The sequence below is a fragment of the Schistocerca cancellata genome, chromosome 5 (assembly GCF_023864275.1).
Source record: "Schistocerca cancellata isolate TAMUIC-IGC-003103 chromosome 5, iqSchCanc2.1, whole genome shotgun sequence".
Lineage (NCBI taxonomy): Eukaryota > Metazoa > Arthropoda > Insecta > Orthoptera > Acrididae > Schistocerca > Schistocerca cancellata.
In genome coordinates this window covers 783698176-783716614 of record NC_064630.1, presented here as the reverse complement: position 1 = coordinate 783716614, position 18439 = coordinate 783698176, and the positions used below count along the sequence as shown (strand labels likewise).

Here is an 18439-nt window from a genome sequence, read left to right as displayed (position 1 = left end):
GAACAAGTACTCATAGCTCTAAAGATATGCATTTTAGAGCCCCAATGTACTAGACATTTTTCTACCACCTCTGAAAGTTGCCTACCCTACAATGTTGGCAACAACACTAACGGTATATGTATTCGACTGCAGAGGTATCAGAACGATTTTCTCTTATAACTTACAACTCTGTTGTTTGCAGACTAAGGTCCCTGCCTGAAACTGATACATTTACCATTCTTCGTCATCTCTGAAAGAATGACCTTGTATATCACACTAGGTGCTTGGTCTGTATAACGATGACCACAGGCATCAGCAAAGCGGGTGTAGAGGAAGGGGCGGGAGGAGGGGGGGGGGGGGAGCAAGAGGTGCCACTTCCCCACTCCTGATATCTGTTGTAGTCTTTGTAATAATTTGCAAATTCTTACGTATTTCCTGAAATTGTTTTCCCCGATTCTACACAGCCACAAGGGGTGGCTTAGTAATACTACATTTTTTATTGCCACCGTTTTGTTGTGGCGGCGGTTGCGGCAATGTTTTACAATCTTGGGAGACGTGAATTTTTACGGAACTCTGCCGACAAAAAGTGCCTGATATTTTCTTTATCGCTTAATTGTATAGCCTTTACTTAGGTATAAAAAAGGGGTTGTTCCAACACTTAGTACAGTGTAAACATTGTTTTACAATCATAAACGGTTCACGGTTGTTGCACAATGTCTAAGCATAGCACCGAATATTGGTGAAATAACTCAAAAAAGAAGTAGCGAGATACAATCCAGATACCTCGCGCCTATGAAACTAACAAGGGAACCTCCCCATCGCACCCCCCTTAGATTTAGTTGTAAGTTGGCACAGTGGATAGGCCTTGAAAAACTGAACACAGATCAATCGAGAAAACAGGAGGAAGTTGTGTGGAACTACGAAAAAAATTAGTAAAATATACAAAGTCCATGCGAAGATAGGCAACATCAAGGACAAGGCGAACCAAGGAGTGCCGTGGGCCCGTGGTTAGCGAGAGCGGCTACGGAACGAGGGGTCCCAGGTTCAAGTCTTCCATCGAGTGAAAAGTTTAATTTTTTATTTTCAGTTTATGTGACAAACTCTTGTGTTTTCATCACTTTTTTGGGAGTGATTATCACATCCACAAGAAAACCTAAATCGGGCAAGGTAGAAGAATCTTTTTACCCATTCGCTAAGTGTACAAGTTAGGTGGGCCGACAACATATTCCTGTCATGTGACGCACATGCTTTCACCAGTGTCGTATATAATATATCAGACGTGTTTTCCTGTGGAGGAATCGGTTGACCTATGACCTTGCGATCAAATGTTTTCGGTTCCCATTGGAGAGGCACGTTCTTTCGTCTACTAATCGCACAGTTATGCGGTGCGGTCGCAAAACACAGACAATAAACTTATTACAGTGAACAGAGACGTCAATGAACGAATGGACAGATCATAACTTTGCAAAAATAAAGAAAGTAAAATTTCCAGTGGATGGAAGACTTGAACCAGGAACTTTTCATTCCGCAGCTCTCGCGCTAACCACGGGACCACGGCGCTCCATGACTGCGATTGTCCTTGATGTTCCCTATCTTTCTAATGGACTACTCAGTTTGTATATTTTATTCATTTTTTTCATAGTTCCACACAACTTCTTCCTGTTTTCTCGATTGATCTGTGTTCAGTTTTTCAAGGCCTAGTCACTGTGCCAACTTATAACTAAATCTGAGGGGGGTGCGATGGGGAGGTTCCCTTGTAAGCAGTTACTCCCTCGGCTGCTGATTCTGTGAGCACCAGCCGCCCTACAAGGCATATAGTACAAGGAAATCAGTAATGTTTAAACTCGATTTTTTCAACAACGGTTGAGAGTTGCGTCTTGCTGTTTACACATGTTTAAGTCCTAGTTGCGCCTTGTATACCCTGTCGATACGAATCAAATCGGTGAGGGGAAGTTCGTACAGCCCCCATGTAAGCTAGTGACATAACATACCGCTTCCATTTATTTTTTAATTATTTAGCTGTCTGAACTTTTGCCTTTAAGCATATTTTATTTTTATTTTTATTATACGAGGGTTGCCCAGAAAGTAACGCACCGCACTTTTTTCTCAGCCGAAAACACTGCTACGAATACGAAACGTCACGTATGTATAAGCTGAGTGAGCGCGCCAAGTTTCCGTTACTTCCGACAGATAGCGTAGCTGCAGGACACTTTCAAAATGGCGTCTGTAGGTGATGTACGTTACAACCAGAGAAAGAAACTGTGAGGCATATTCACAAACGCTTGTGCAAAGTCTATGGAGCATCTGCTGCCGACAGAAGTACAGTCAGTCGCTGGGCACGGAGGGTGAGGTCATCGGATGGCGGTTCGGAGGAGCTCCACGATTTGCAGCGGTCAGGGAAAGCGTGCGTGGCTGTCACACCTGATATGTTGCAGCGAGGACAGACGCATTAGTACTCGGAAGTTGGCGCTGCATCTGTCAGTCAGCAAAGGAAAGGTGGATGCAGTTATCTGCACTCTTGGATATTCAAAAGTGTGTGTACCAACAAGGCATACACGCCCGCGCTGGAGGAAGGTCATAGAACAGGGTGGAAGTTACGTGGAAAAATAGGGTAGGTAGATGAAACAGCATTCTTTCGTGTGTGTAATTCTCATTATGTTCAATAAAGAATTGTTGAAGAAAAAAAATGCGGTGCATTACTTTCTGGGCAACCCTCGTATCTTAGTGCCAGGCACAGCTTTTGTATGTATGTGGCTGTAGTTCAATTTTGTTTATTGTTATAAAGCCGTGTTACCTAGAAAAAACATACACTCCTGGAAATTGAAATAAGAACACCGTGAACTCATTGTCCCAGGAAGGGGAAACTTTATTGACACATTCCTGGGGTCAGATACATCACATGATCACACTGACAGAACCACAGGCACATAGACACAGGCAACAGAGCATGCACAATGTCGGCACTAGTACAGTGTATATCCACCTTTCGCAGCAATGCAGGCTGCTATTCTCCCATGGAGACGATCGTAGAGATGCTGGATGTAGTCCTGTGGAACGGCTTGCCATGCCATTTCCACCCGGCGCCTCAGTTGGACCAGCGTTCGTGCTGGACGTGCAGACCGCGTGAGACGACGCTTCATCCAGTCCCAAACATGCTCAATGGGGGACAGATCCGGAGATCTTGCTGGCCAGGGTAGTTGACTTACACCTTCTAGAGCACGTTGGGTGGCACGGGATACATGCGGACGTGCATTGTCCTGTTGGAACAGCAAGTTCCCTTGCCGGTCTAGGAATGGTAGAACGATGGGTTCGATGACGGTTTGGATGTACCGTGCACTATTCAGTGTCCCCTCGACGATCACCAGTGGTGTACGGCCAGTGTAGGAGATCGCTCCCCACACCATGATGCCGGGTGTTGGCCCTGTGTGCCTCGGTCGTATGCAGTCCTGATTGTGGCGCTCACCTGCACGGCGTCAAACACGCATACGACCATCATTGGCACCAAGGCAGAAGCGACTCTCATCGCTGAAGACGACACGTCTCCATTCGTCCCTCCATTCACGCCTGTCGCGACACCACTGGAGGCGGGCTGCACGATGTTGGGGCGTGAGCGGAAGACGGCCTAACGGTGTGCGGGACCGTTGCCCAGCTTCATGGAGACGGTTGCGAATGGTCCTCGCCGATACCCCAGGAGCAACAGTGTCCCTAATTTGCTGGGAAGTGGCGGTGCGGTCCCCTACGGCACTGCGTAGGATCCTACGGTCTTGGCGTGCGTCCGTGCGTCGCTGCGGTCCGGTCCCAGGTCGACGGGCACGTGCACCTTCCGCCGACCACTGGCGACAACATCGATGTACTGTGGAGACCTCACGCCCCACGTATTGAGCAATTCGGCGGTACGTCCACCCGGCCTCCCGCATGCCCACTATACGCCCTCGCTCAAAGTCCGTCAACTGCACATACGGTTCACGTCCACGCTGTCGCGGCATGCTACCAGTGTTAAAGACTGCGATGGAGCTCCGTATGCCACGGCAAACTGGCTGACACTGATGGCGGCGGTGCACAAATGCTGCGCAGCTAGCGCCATTCGACGGCCAACACCGCGGTTCCTGGTGTGTCCGCTGTGCCGTGCGTGTGATCATTGCTTGTACAGCCCTCTCGCAGTGTCCGGAGCAAGTATGGTGGGTCTGACACACTGGTGTTAATGTGTTCTTTTTTCCATTTCCAGGAGTGTATTTGCACCCTTCCACTCCACTGCCCCAACGTTGCTGTGCCTCCCTATCACAGGTAACGACACGGGCTGCCACAAGCAAGACAGCCTTGTTTACACTCAGACGCTACATTGCAAAAGTAAGTTTCGGAACTGCACTGCACACGTGCGACCTGCAGCAGTGAAAGTTGTTGGCAAAACCATTCAGTTTTGGGGCGTTTACGATACGAAACTATTTGTTGTGTGTGTTTTTAGGTCTGATGGCGTTTCAATAAACGCAATGTTGTCTGCGAAACTGGGACAGTTATTGGTTTTTGGGCTCTTGTGACATGAATAGGGGCTTGTGAAATGTTAATGATGACCGGTACAAGAACAAAGCCGATGTAGTGTTGTACTTGAGAAAAGTCTTTACGATATGAGCATGGAAGGATTGACAGTGTCGGAGTTCCTGACCAAAATACGTTCTGTAAGAAACAGGAGTAATGAAGATCCGTTTCTGTATTTGAAAACTTTCGTAGATGCTCTTAGTTCTACATTAAGCTGTCGCGAAGAGACATACTTCACTTAAAGCGCAGATGTGCAATACAGAACTACTCAAATAACACAATGTAGCTAAGGGTGGAAAAAGAAAATTTAATATGTACAAACAGTAAAGATTCATGTCACAGTCAGATGTAAGAAATGTCCGCGAATAAATGGAACCCAAACGTCTGGGACACTTTTGACAATTGTGCACTTTGGAATGTACTGTAGGTACAAGAGAGACGAGAAATAAAAATCTCACCTTGCTAAAAACCCGTTATTAGTTTGTTAGTTCCAGTTCTGACGATTGTGTTTCAAGGATCAGTGTAACTTCTTTCCTTATAACATGTTGGACTCTGTTAACATCCCTAACTTATTCTGATGTTGTTAGGTGGTTGAAGTAGACCCTGGAGTTATCTACCAAAATTTAGCAGCTGAGCACCCGAGATGACATCTTTTCTCCTTCGAGTTTCGTATTCAAACACGATTGTTCTTCTTTTTCTGGAGATTTCAGGCAGAGAAGACTGAAGTGTACCACTACCGATGAAACTGCCACAACTTTTAGAGATAAAAATGTTTTGTTTCTCATTGGCTGTGAATTAGCAGTTCATGGCACAGAGGACTCCCACCCCATCTACACTCCTGGAAATGTAAAAAAGAACACATTGACACCGGTGTGTCAGACCCACCATACTTGCTCCGGACACTGCGAGAGGGCTGTACAAGCAATGATCACATGCACGGCACAGCGGACACACCAGGAACCGCGGTGTTGGCCGTCGAATGGCGCTAGCTGCGCAGCATTTGTGCACCGCCGCCGTCAGTGTCAGCCAGTTTGCCGTGGCATACGGAGCTCCATCGCAGTCTTTAACACTGGTAGCATGCCGCGACAGCGTGGACGTGAACCGTATGTGCAGTTGACGGACTTTGAGCGAGGCCGTATAGTGGGCATGCGGGAGGCCGGGTGGACGTACCGCCGAATTGCTCAACACGTGGGGCGTGAGGTCTCCACAGTACATCGATGTTGTCGCCAGTGGTCGGCGGAAGGTGCACGTGCCCGTCGACGTGGGACCGGACCGCAGCGACGCACGGATGCACGCCAAGACCGTAGGATCCTACGCAGTGCCGTAGGGGACCGCACCGCCACTTCCCAGCAAATTAGGGACACTGTTGCTCCTGGGGTATCGGCGAGGACCATTCGCAACCGTCTCCATGAAGCTGGGCTACGGTCCCGCACACCGTTAGGCTGTCTTCCGCTCACGCCCCAACATCGTGCAGCCCGCCTCCAGTGGTGTCGCGACAGGCGTGAATGGAGGGACGAATGGAGACGTGTCGTCTTCAGCGATGAGAGTCGCTTCTGCCTTGGTGCCAATGATGGTCGTATGCGTGTTTGGCGCCGTGCAGGTGAGCGCCACAATCAGGACTGCATACGACCGAGGCACACAGGGCCAACACCCGGCATCATGGTGTGGGGAGCGATCTCCTACACTGGCCGTACACCACTGGTGATCGTCGAGGGGACACTGAATAGTGCACGGTACATCCAAACCGTCATCGAACCCATCGTTCTAGCATTCCTAGACCGGCAAGGGAACTTGCTGTTCCAACAGGATAATGCACGTCCGCATGTATCCCGTGCCACCCAACGTGCTCTAGAAGGTGTAAGTCAACTACCCTGGCCAGCAAGATCTCCGGATCTGTCCCCCATTGAGCATGTTTGGGACTGGATGAAGCGTCGTCTCACGCGGTCTGCACGTCCAGCACGAACGCTGGTCCAACTGAGGCGCTGGGTGGAAATGGCATGGCAAGCCGTTCCACAGGACTACATCCAGCATCTCTACGATCGTCTCCATGGGAGAATAGCAGCCTGCATTGCTGCGAAAGGTGGATATACACTGTACTAGTGCCGACATTGTGCATGCTCTGTTGCCTGTGTCTATGTGCCTGTGGTTCTGTCAGTGTGATCATGTGATGTATCTGACCCCAGGAATGTGTCAATAAAATTTCCCCTTCCTGGGAAAATGAATTCACGGTGTTCTTATTTCAATTTCCAGGAGTGTAGTACGGTGTGTCAACACGACTCTTGTGTTAGTGTCACTGCTGAGGGCATGCGTATCTGCCTGTATTGCGGACACAGTGCCACATCTATGTGAGGTGTAGCCGTGTGGCCCAGGGGAGGGCAGTTTGACGACGGGAAATGTAGCAGAAATAACTTCTTGGAGCCAGTGCCTGGGGGCTGTGGATAGCACTGAATAAGTTGGCGTGGTGCTGAGGCCACGCTTGGTGTACTGGCTGAGAGCTTGTTTGTGTACTGGTGTGGCTATCCCAGAGAGTTGCACGTGGCAGAATTGCTCTGTGTAGATGGAAGATAGGCCGGCCACTCTCGCAATTGGTTAGAGAGTGCTTCGTTGCAGCAGGGGAGTTTTGAACAGTCAGCAAAGAAGGAGACTACTAGCAACTTGGAGTATGAGAGTAGCTGGCTGGACAGGCGAAGCGGGAGGCTCAGAGCAAATCAGCCAGGCATCCTGGTTGGCTGTTAGTTGATGATTGCGATGACTTGCTGACAATGTGGGGCCTCATTCTGGCCACAGTGCAAGTCTGTGCATTGCTTCGTGGATCTAGGGAAAACAGTGCAGCAAGGTGTCAAGAGTTGTTTGCTGTGAGGTGTTTTTGGCAAGGCAGAGAGTATCTAGTATGACCAGTACTTTCTTGTAGTGCAGACAGCAGCTGTGTCAGAGAGGCTACTTAAGTCACCAACTGATTACGTTTGTGAAACACAACGAGGCTACTATTGGGCCTAGCATATTCAGTTGGAGGGGTTGTATATGGTTGAATAGCATTTAGTGAGAATTTTTATCTCTCTGGTTTTACTGTCCTTATCTACAGAGCCCAGCAGACTCTACATATGGTTGGTGTTTTGCTGTTAATTTCGTCTCATTATACAGGGCTATTACAAATGATTGAAGCGATTTCATAAATTCACTGTAGCTCCATTCATTGACATATGGTCACGACACACTACAGATACGCAGAAAAACTCATAAAGTTTTGTTCGGCTGAAGCCGCACTTCAGGTTTCTGCCGCCAGAGCGCTCGAGAGTGCAGTGAGACAAAATGGCGACAGGAGCCGAGAAAGCGTATGTCGTGCTTGAAATGCACTCACATCAGTCAGTCATAACAGTGCAACGACACTTGAGGACGAAGTTCAACAAACATCCACCAACTGCTAACTCCATTCGGCGATGGTATGCGCAGTTTAAAGCTTCTGGATGCCTCTGTAAGGGGAAATCAACGGGTCGGCCTGCAGTGAGCGAAGAAACGGTTGAACGCGTGCGGGCAAGTTTCACGCGTAGCCCGCGGAAGTCGACGAATAAAGCAAGCAGGGAGCTAAACGTACCACAGCCGACGGTTTGGAAAATCTTACGGAAAAGGCTAAAGCAGAAGCCTTACCGTTTACAATTGCTACAAGCCCTGACTCCCGATGACAAACGCTTTGAAATTTCGGCGCGGTTGCAACAGCTCATGGAAGAGGATGCGTTCAGTGCGAAACTCGTTTTCAGTGATGAAGCAACATTTTTTCTTAATGGTGAAGTGAACAGACACAATGTGCGAATCTGGGCAGTAGAGAATCCTCACGCATTCGTGCAGCAAATTCGCAATTCACCAAAATTTAACGTGTTTTGTTCAATCTCACGGTTTAAAGTTTACGGCCCCTCTTTCTTCTGCGAAAAAAACGTTACAGGACACGTGTATCTGGACATGCTGGAAAATTGGCTCATGCCACAACTGGAGACCGACAGCGCCGACTTCATCTTTCAACAGGATGGTGCTCCACCGCACTTCCATCATGATGTTCGGCATTTCTTAAACAGGAGATTGGAAAACCGATGGATCGGTCGTGGTGAAGATCATGATCAGCAATTCATGACATGGCCTCCACGCTCTCCCGACTTAACCCCATGCGATTTCTTTCGGTAGGGTATGTGAAAGATTCAGTGTTTAAACCTCCTGTACCAAGAAACGTGCCAGAACTGTGAGCTCGCATCGACGATGCTTTCGAACTCATTGATGGGAACATGCTGCGCCGAGTGTGGGAGGAACTTGATTATCGGCTTGATGTCTGCCGAATCACTAAAGGGGCACATATCGATCATTTGTGAATACCTAAAAAAACTTTTTGAGTGTTTGTATGTGTGTGCAAAGCATTGTGAAAATATCTCAAATAATAAAGTTATTGTAGAGCTGTGAAATCGCTTCAATCATTTGTAATAACCCTGTATTTGCCCGTCTGCAAGGGACAGTGAAATGAAAACCGAACACTCGCCACGACAGGACTATAGAATGGTTCCATCCAAACTGATCACCAGATGTGGTAGAACATTTATCCCATTGGGAGACGAGACAGTCAATTACTGTTTCTGTTGTGGGTTGGCAAGAGAGCCAACCCGGTATACTAGAGGAAACCGAAAGGCACGCGTTTTAGCTCACGCAGGCTGACGTGAGGTCTGGAACGGGACAAGGAAATTAGACTGTAGAAAAAACTGATGTAGCTGGTGGAATACTTAACTTTAATCCATAAATGGTGAACATCGCTCGTGACGGTACATGTTTTACAGCATCAATAGTAACTGGTAATGGCGCCTTGCTAGGTCGTAGCAAATGACGTAGCTGAAGGCTATGCTAACTATCGACTCGGCAAATGAGAGCGATTTTGTCAGTGAACCATCGCTAGCAAAGTCGGTTGTACCACTGGGGCGAGTGCTAGGAAGTCTCTCTAGACCTGCCGTGTGGCGGCGCTCGGTCTGCAATCACTGATAGTGGCGACACGCGGGTCCGACGTATACTAACGGACCGCGGCCGATTTAAAGGCTACCACCTAGCAAGTGTGGTGTCTGGCGGTGACACCATAGTTTCATACAACACTTTTGGCCTGCTGACGAGCCCACATTCTTGCACTTCTTCGTCCGACTAAAACCAATGTCCATGCATGTCTCTCTTCAGTTTGCCAAAGATGTGAAAATCACACACAGTGAAAGATCCAGGCAGTATGGAAGATGTTGCAGCGTTACCGAAGCAAATTTCTGAAGTGTAGCTTTCTCCAGATGGGAGTGTGGGGTTGCGTGTTATTGTGCAACAGGATTTTCTAGCAAAATGGCTTTATGCATGTGGCGATTGCTTCTGAATGGAGCATTCCGTGTTCCTGTTTTGGAGAGTGTTCAGCTTTCTTCTGATAGACCCTTCAGAGTATTAAGGAATGTGATGGCTTTGGCTGGGTACATTATAGGATTAGGTTGTGGGGTAAGATGCTTTACTGGGTATTTTATTATTCACCTTTTACTGTATACTGCCAACTGTGGTGTTTTAATTCATGCCACCTATATTGTAGGCTTGGATAAACTCGGAGAATTGACTAATCGATTCGTTATACTAGGTATCAAGGTGTTGCAAATTTTTGTATATTAATCCGTCGCCCCTTATTGTAAAGGTGGTTGAATCCAGAGGAGCAAGTTATTGAAAGGTGTATTATGGTTCATTAGGTATTGAATGGCATTTTGATAAACTGAGCGATGATTCCTTTGGCTGTTCCTTGTGTATGCAGCCTGAGTTGTTAACACTGATTAATAAATGGATTTACATTTTGTAAAGAGATTTTCTTTCTTTTTCCTATTTTTTCCAAGGTTGCATTTTAAAACTACTAGGGCCTGCAATCTAATACGTTTTGTGTGGGCTGTAGTGCTCCACTCAGTCCACTTACCTGGGACCAACGGCCTTCACCATGCAGCTCTCATGCTACGAAGCTGAGGCTGCAGCCTCTCATTGCCCATGCTGCATCACATGGAAATAGGCTCTCGTAGACGTCCTTTGTCCACTTTCTTTGTGTAAATAGCAGCTGTATCAACCTTATAAAACTACAGGGTGGCGCACGAAATGTGTTACCATTTGGTTTTTGAATATAAACTTTATTGTCAGTACAATCTGAAAAGAACATATACTACAATGAAGAGCCGTCCATGGAGATTTGTTCTAACTCAGCACATGCTCAATATGTCCACCATTTCGTTTCCTAACTTCCTTCAAACGAACACTGAAGTTAGTGATTACCCTACGGCACATGTCTTCCATAATTTCACTGCAAGCTTGAAGAATAAGTCTTCTGAGCTCCATTAAATGACGTGGACGATTCGGGAAAATTTTTTCCTTTAGGTACCCCCAAAGAAAAAGTCACATGGATTGAGGTCTGGACTATTGGGGGGCAAATTTTGTCCGTCATTGAAGCGACCTTGAAACCTGAGTGAAATGATCCGCATGTCGAAATGCTCGTGTGAAAACTCCAACACAGTGTTTGCAGTATGTGGCCTTGCTCCATCTTGCATGAACCACTGCGTGTTGAAGGGCAAGGGAGTAGCAAGAAGCTGTGGAATGAAGCTATTACGAAGCATGCTCAAATAACGCTCACAGTTTCTTCAAAGAAAAAGGGTCCAATAAGTCCGTGACTGGAAATTGCTGCCCACGCTGCAATCCTCGAAGCATAATGTTGTCGTTCATGAAGCACTTGTTGGTTTTCAGTGGCCCAAAAGCGTACATTTTGTTTGTTAACCACACCGTCTAAATCAAAATGCGCCTCGTCTGAAAACCAAACGTTGTTGAGAGTTTCTTCCCTATCCTCCGCCCACTGAGCAAACAGTAGTCTCTGCTGCTTGTGTTCTTCAGTGAGCTTCTGTGCACAGGTCGTCTTGTATGGGTACATATGGAGGTCACTTTTAAGAATGCGTTGAACGGAGCGTCTGGATATTCCCAGTTGCACTGCTGCCTTTCTACACGATTTCCCGGGACTTCTCTGTACAGTAACTCGTACCGCTTCAATGTTCTCCGGCGAACAAACAGGCTTAGGTCGAGGTCGCTTCGCTTCCAATACTGTTCCTTCCTGTACAAATTTACCGTACAACCTGTCGATGGTCTTCTTGCAAGGGAGCTATCGTGTGTTAAACTGTTGTCGAAAACGCCTCTGAGTCACAACAAGGCTTTTCGTTTCATGAAAAAGTAACACAATTTCCGATAGTTGCTGTGTTGTCAGTCTTCCATTGTCAGCCATTGCTGCTTACTAGTCTCCTAGCGGCAGTATCGTGGATTACACGTCATTTCGTAACTCATTTGTTTTTCTAAGCTCTTCTGGTACTGCTGTAGAGATCCTAGCGGGATATCTAATGTGCGTCGTAAATTGTGAAAGAAACAATTGGTAACACATTTCGTGCGCCACCCTGTACTATACATCTTACTGGAAACAAGAAATTATAAAAGGGAAATGAGAAAAGAGGGTAGGATAGATTGTGTGGTAGAGGTCTGTTTACATATGCTGCCCAGGGAAGAGGTTTCGTAATCTGACCTCCATCCCACCATCCCTGAGCAGTGCATCCCAAGGTTACTTACGAATTTATGTTGATATGATTGTTTCCTTAAGTCTAGGTAATTGTTTTACAGGTTTAATGTGGCGCCTGATACACTACGGCAACGCTAGTTTATACATCCTCCATTGTTTCTGTAGATTATGTAATAATTTGGATAATTACTGATCTTTGTTGGATATGCTATGTATTGTGTCTTTTCATATGTGTTATCATGTGTTTACTCTTATTCGAATTTTCAGTATGTTTTTAAAAAATCTATGTGGTTGTAGTAAATATGATAAAATATCTCTCTCTGGTTTGATGTATGTTTAATGTTCCTGTATTTGGGTATCTACAAGTTCTTCTTCGTGTGTTATGTCCTGTGTCAATGTTGGAGGAGTCCGTAGGGCTGCAGTCCTCATCTGAACTAACCCAGTCGTCTCATTGACGCCTGCTACGAAGCCTTCAAGGTCTCATTTGTTTATTGATTGCATGTTCCGTCTTGTAGATGTGGTCTTTTACTTCATTTACGAGGGCTACTCGGAAAGTAAGGAACCATAAGCCGCGAAATGGAATCCACAGTAAAAAATCAAAACTGTTTTATTTCCAACAGTTAGCTACAACTTCCAGCTACTTATCTCCATAGTCGCCGATCCGTCTTATACGTTTGTCGCAGCGTTGTACCAACTTTCCAATACCCTCGTTATAGAAGGCAGCCACCAGTGCTTTCCGATAATTCTCTAAGCTGGCCTACAGCTCGTTATCTGTGCCAAAATGTTGTCTTCATAGCCAGCAGTTCGTGTGAGTAGAGATGAAACTCAGAGGGAGACAATTACGGGCTGTATTGTGGGTAATCAAACATTTCCAATGGAAAACGATCAGGAGCATCTTCATTGCCCCTGCAGAATGCGGCTCGGAATTGTCTTGAGGAAGAAAACGAACGACAGTTATGTAATGTTGGCTGCATAGCTTCAGGTGAGATTTCTCACCAGGCCCTCGTACTCGGCGGGAGACACTATTGTTCTAGGTGTCTTCATGTGCTCCCTGTGTCCTCGGAACTCCATCGACGGACGTACTAGAGACATTGCCCAAAACACCTGTGCAAAACTTCATCGGATTTTCACTGTGGTTTCCATTTCGCGACCGATTGTTCCTTACTTTCCGAGTAACCTCGTAGTTAGCTGAGCGGTCTAGGGCGCTTCAGCCACGGACTGTGCGGCTGGTCGCAGCTGAGGTTCGAGTCCTCCCTCGGGCATAAGTGTATGTGTTTGTCCTTAGGATAATTTAGGTTAAGTAGTGTGTAATCTTAGGGACTGATGACCTTAGCAGTTAAGTCCCATAAGATTTCAAACACATCATCAGTTCATTTAGTTTTCCGCATTTGTGTGCCCCCCCCCCCCCCCCCCCTTGTGTGTATCTTGTAGAGTTTCTGTTGTGACGCCTGTTATGTTTCGCCATGCCTTTGAGTACTACTTACAGTACAACACGGTGTGTTCAGGGAATCCATACTCACCGCTTTGGCCTTTGCCGCCCGCAGAAGGTGAGAAGCACTGTATGTGCGCTGCATATGAGCCGTGTCCAGGCAGGAAATGAACCGTGCCACAGCCAAGAGTGGCATGATTCACCTGTAATCGTTCCCTGATGTTCGTGAAAAAGAGTTTATACCTACGCAGCCGGCAGTCATTTCCTGCGCCACTTCACAAAGCGTGGAAACTGGAATGTATTCTGTCATCGCCATCTACCGGGTGATCAAAAAGTCACTATAAATTTGAAAACTGAATAAAACCCGGAATAATGTAGATAGAGAGGTACAAATTGACACACATGCTTGGAATGACATGAGGTTTTATTAGAACCAAAAAAATACAAAAGTTCAAAAAATGTCCGACAGATGGCGCTTCATCTGATCAGAATAGCTATAATTAGCATAACAAAGTAAGACAAAGCAAAGATGATGTTCTTTACAGGAAATACTCAACATGTCCACCATCATTCCTCAACAATAGCTGTAGTCGAGGAATGATGTTGTGAACAGCACTGTAAAGCATGTCCGGAGTTACGGTGAGGCATTGGCGTCGGATGTTGTCTTTCAGCATCCCTAGAGATGTCGGTCGATCACGATACACCTGCGACTTCAGGTAACCCCAAAGCCAATAATCGCACGGACTGAGGTCTGGGGACCTGGGAGGCCAAGCATGACGAAAGTGGCGGCTGAGCACACGATCATCACCAAACGACGCGCGCAAGAGATTTTTCACGCGTCTAGCAATATGGGGTGGAGTGCCATCCTGCATAAACATCGTACGTTCCAGCAGGTGTGTATCAGCCAGGCTGGCGATGATGCGGTTCTATAACATATCGGCGTACCTCCCACCCGTCACAGTAGCAGTTACAAAACCAGAATCATGCATTTCCTCGAAGGAAAAGGGCCCGATAACGGTAGATGTGGTAAATCCAACCCATACCGTGACTTCCTCGTCGTGCAATGGAGTTCTCACGACAGTTCTAGGATTTTCGTTAGCCCAAATTCTGCAGTTGTGGCTGTTGACAGACCCTCGGAGCGTGAAATGAGCTTCGTCGGTCCACAACACGTTACTCAACCAATCGTCATCTTCAGCCATCTTTTGAAACGCCCACACCGCAAATGCCCTCCGCTTCACTAAATCGGCAGGCAACAGGTCATGATGCTGGTGGATTTTGTACGGATAGCTTCGGAGGGTTCGCCTCAGTGCCAACCAAACAGTAGTGTATGGAATGCCGGTGCGACGTGCGACTGCACGAGCGCCGACTTCCCCGTGCACAGACGAACCCGCTACAGTCTCCATTTCTTCCTGAAGTGTCTCAGCAGCATTACGCCTTGTGCTCGGTCGGCCACTACGGGGTCTATCGTCTAAACAACCCATGGCTTCGAACTTCGAAATCATTCTCGCCACAGCTGCATTTGTCAACGGACCTTTACCCGTTCCAATCCCCTTCCTATGGCGTACCTCTCACCCGTCACGGTAGCAGTTTTGCTGTCCAGCACCATCTGTCAGACATTATGTGAAATTTTTTTTGTTCTAATAAAACCCCATGTCATTCCAAGCATGTGTGTCAATTTTTACCTCTCTATCTACATTATTCCGTGGTTTATTAAGTTTTCAAATTTATACTGAGTTTTTGATCACCCGGTAGATGGCCATTTACGAAACTAGTTTCGCAATGGTGGTTTCGGGAAACGAGTTTCAAGTCTGTTTGTCCTTCTAAATTAGGCTTACTACTGGCAGAGCGGTAGTCGGCGGTTAGTTAGCGACGCGGGGCGGAGTAGGCTACGCACCGTTGCGGTGCCACTGGATGTGGCTGATGGGGAAGCCGGCGACGCGGCAGGTGAAGAGCGCGTCGCGGCCGGCGGGCACGCGCCGGTCCTGCATCGGCTTGACGTGCGGCGGGCCGAGCAGGCGCAGCGCCGCCTCGTGCGCGACGGCGCCGGCCGCGTTGGTGGCGCGGCAGCGGAAGACGCCCGCGTCCTCGGGGCCGACGCGCGCCGCGCGCACCTCGGACAGCAGCGAGCCGGCCCCCGCCGCGCCCGCCGTCTCCACCAGCTGCGCGCGCAGCCGCGCCGGCAGCGGCGCGCCGTCCAGCGACCACGCGATCTGCGGCCGCGGCGAGCCCGCCGCCTCGCAGGCAGCGCTCCACGCGGCGCCCGGCCGCACCGTCGCCGCGGGAAACGTCCGCAGCAGCACCGGCGCAGAGCCTGCGAGCAGCGTCGCGCGCGGCATGTAACGCCACAGCTCTAATGCTGTACAAATTTATTTTGCCTTTTGCTTTGGTTTAATGTTATAACATTGAGTATCTGTAAATGTGTTTGAATCGATAACATAAAATTGTATATTCCTTTCTTAGTTAAAACTTTGATGTCGTGGTTTGATTCTATGCAATGTAGTATATCTGTCATTTAAATTCTTTGTCCCAATTGGAGGGAGACTAAACTTACCGTATATATTTGGAATTTGTTTAAATAATTTTGTGTACAACTATTGTAAGTAGGCTGTTTATGTTTTCTTATTGGCAACGTTACGTAGCGCTCTGTATGAAAATCACTGGCTGTGCTGTGTGCAGTCTGTGGCTAGTTTGCATTGTTGTCTGCCATTGTAGTGTTGGGCAGCGGCAGCTGGATGTGAACAGCGCGTAGCGTTGCGCAGTTGGAGGTGAGCCGCCAGCAGTGGTGGATGTGGGGAGAGAAATGGCGCAGATTTGAAATTTGTAAGACTGGATGGCATGAACTGCTATATATATTATGATTATTAAGGTAAATACATTGATTGTTCTGTCTTAAAATCTTTCATTTGCTAACTATGCCTATCAGTAGTTAGTGCCTTCCGTAGTTTGAATCTTTTATTTAGCTGGCAGTAGTGGCGCTCGCTGTATTGCAGTAGTTCGAGTAACGAAGATTTTTGTGAGGTAAGTGATTTGTGAAAGGTATAGGTTAATGTTAGTCAGGGCCATTGTTTCGTAGAGATTATTGAAAGTCCGATTGCGTTGCGCTAAAAAAATATTGTGTGTCAGTTTAAGCACAGGCATGTATAATTTTTCTAAGGGGACGTTTCATATGGCACCATTATTTCTACAAGGACTGCAGTGGGTCTGCACCTCTGGTGGCCCACCAATACCGTAATCTCTACCAGGACTACAGTGGGTCTACTCTGTGATGACCTACCTACCAATATTCATCAACTTCGACTGACTCTGCGGTGGGTTTGCTCTGTTGTGGCCCATTACCTGTCTGCATGTCAAGAGTCAGCACTGTCTTTCCGTTGGAAGGACAACACTACTTCTTCAAGACTGCATGGAAATCCACTACTTCTGTGTGCAATTTCTTTTACTAATGAGACTTCGTGAAAAAAAAACTGTAATTACTATTATGATGAATGATCAGGATTGTCTTTATGGACTGTGAGAAAATTTTAGCTTTTGACCAACATTGTATCAATAAGTGTGTGCATTTGATTTCTTTGTTATTGTAATTACGATTATGAAAAATTTTAACAAATATGTATTGCCCAGTGCCCAAAACAATTTGTAAAATTTTTTGTGGGGAGCATGGGGGCTATGTTAGTAGGCTGTTTATGTTTTCTTATTGGCAACGTTACGTAGCGCTCTGTATGAAAATCACTGGCTGTGCTGTGTGCAGTCTGTGGCTAGTTTGCATTGTTGTCTGCCATTGTAGTGTTGGGCAGCGGCAGCTGGATGTGAACAGTGGGTAGCGTTGCGCAGTTGGAGGTGAGCCGCCAGCAGTGGTGGATGTGGAGAGAGAAATGGCGCAGATTTGAAATTTGTAAGACTGGATGGTATGAACTGCTATATATATTATGATTATTAAGGTAAATACATTGTTTGTTCTGTATTAAAATCTTTCATTTGCTAACTATGCCTATCAGTAGTTAGTTCCTACCGTAGTTTGAATCTTTTATTTAGCTGGCAGTAGTGGCGCTCGCTGTATTGCAGTAGTTCGAGTAACGAAGATTGTTGTGAGGTAAGTGATTTGTAAAAGGTATAGGTTAATGTTAGTCAGGGCCATTGTTTTGTAGGGATTATTGAACGTCATATTGCGTTGCGCTAAAATATATTGTGTGTCAGTTTAAGCACAATCATGTATAATATTTCTAAGGGGACGTTTCACTACCTATATGTGCAAATGATATGTTTTGTTCAATATGTTTAGTTATTGTTATATAAAGTGCTGACCTTCACTTAGAATTCTTAGTTATCTTGTGTGTAAGAGATAGTGTGGTTCCCCTCAGGAACAGAACTGTGTAGCGCGCGGATATTGTGGTTGGCCTAGGTAGAAAAGGTGGAAACAAGAGTCCAGTCGGGGACGAGCTACCAAACTGTGCACTGCCATGTAAAAGTTGCATATTGTGCTGGTTCCGAGAGAGGCTTTTTCTGTCACTTTCCAATGCCTCGGATGGATGGATAAATAGCTGGAACGATTCTGGAAATGGTATCTATCATCGCCACCAAGAAGGGACAGAGTCCAGCAATTCTACCTGCAAATCCACCTACCAATATGCAGCTGCCACCACATTGCGCAATCATTGTAATGGAGCACTACAATAATGTACAGTGAAGGATGAGCTTATTGGATGTTTTAGTGTGCGCAAATACACTCCTGGAAATTGAAATAAGAACACCGTGAATTCATTGTCCCAGGAAGGGGAAACTTTATTGACACATTCCTGGGGTCAGATACATCACATGATCACACTGACACAACCACAGGCACATAGACACAGGCAACAGAGCATGCACAATGTCGGCACTAGTACAGTGTATATCCACCTTTCGCAGCAATGCAGGCTGCTATTCTC

At 46.9% G+C, this 18439-nt stretch overlaps 1 protein-coding gene across 1 annotated transcript in view; it reads right to left on the bottom strand.

Moving 5' to 3' along the window:
* Window positions 1-15850, bottom strand: part of LOC126188805 (Down syndrome cell adhesion molecule-like protein Dscam2) — a 168919-nt gene extending 153069 nt beyond the window's left edge. Inside the window, exon 1 of the mRNA XM_049930418.1 lies at window positions 15409-15850. Coding sequence (XP_049786375.1) covers window positions 15409-15850 — 442 coding nt within the window. The remainder of the gene's footprint in view (window positions 1-15408) is intronic.
* Window positions 15851-18439: the final 2589 nt, after the last annotated feature.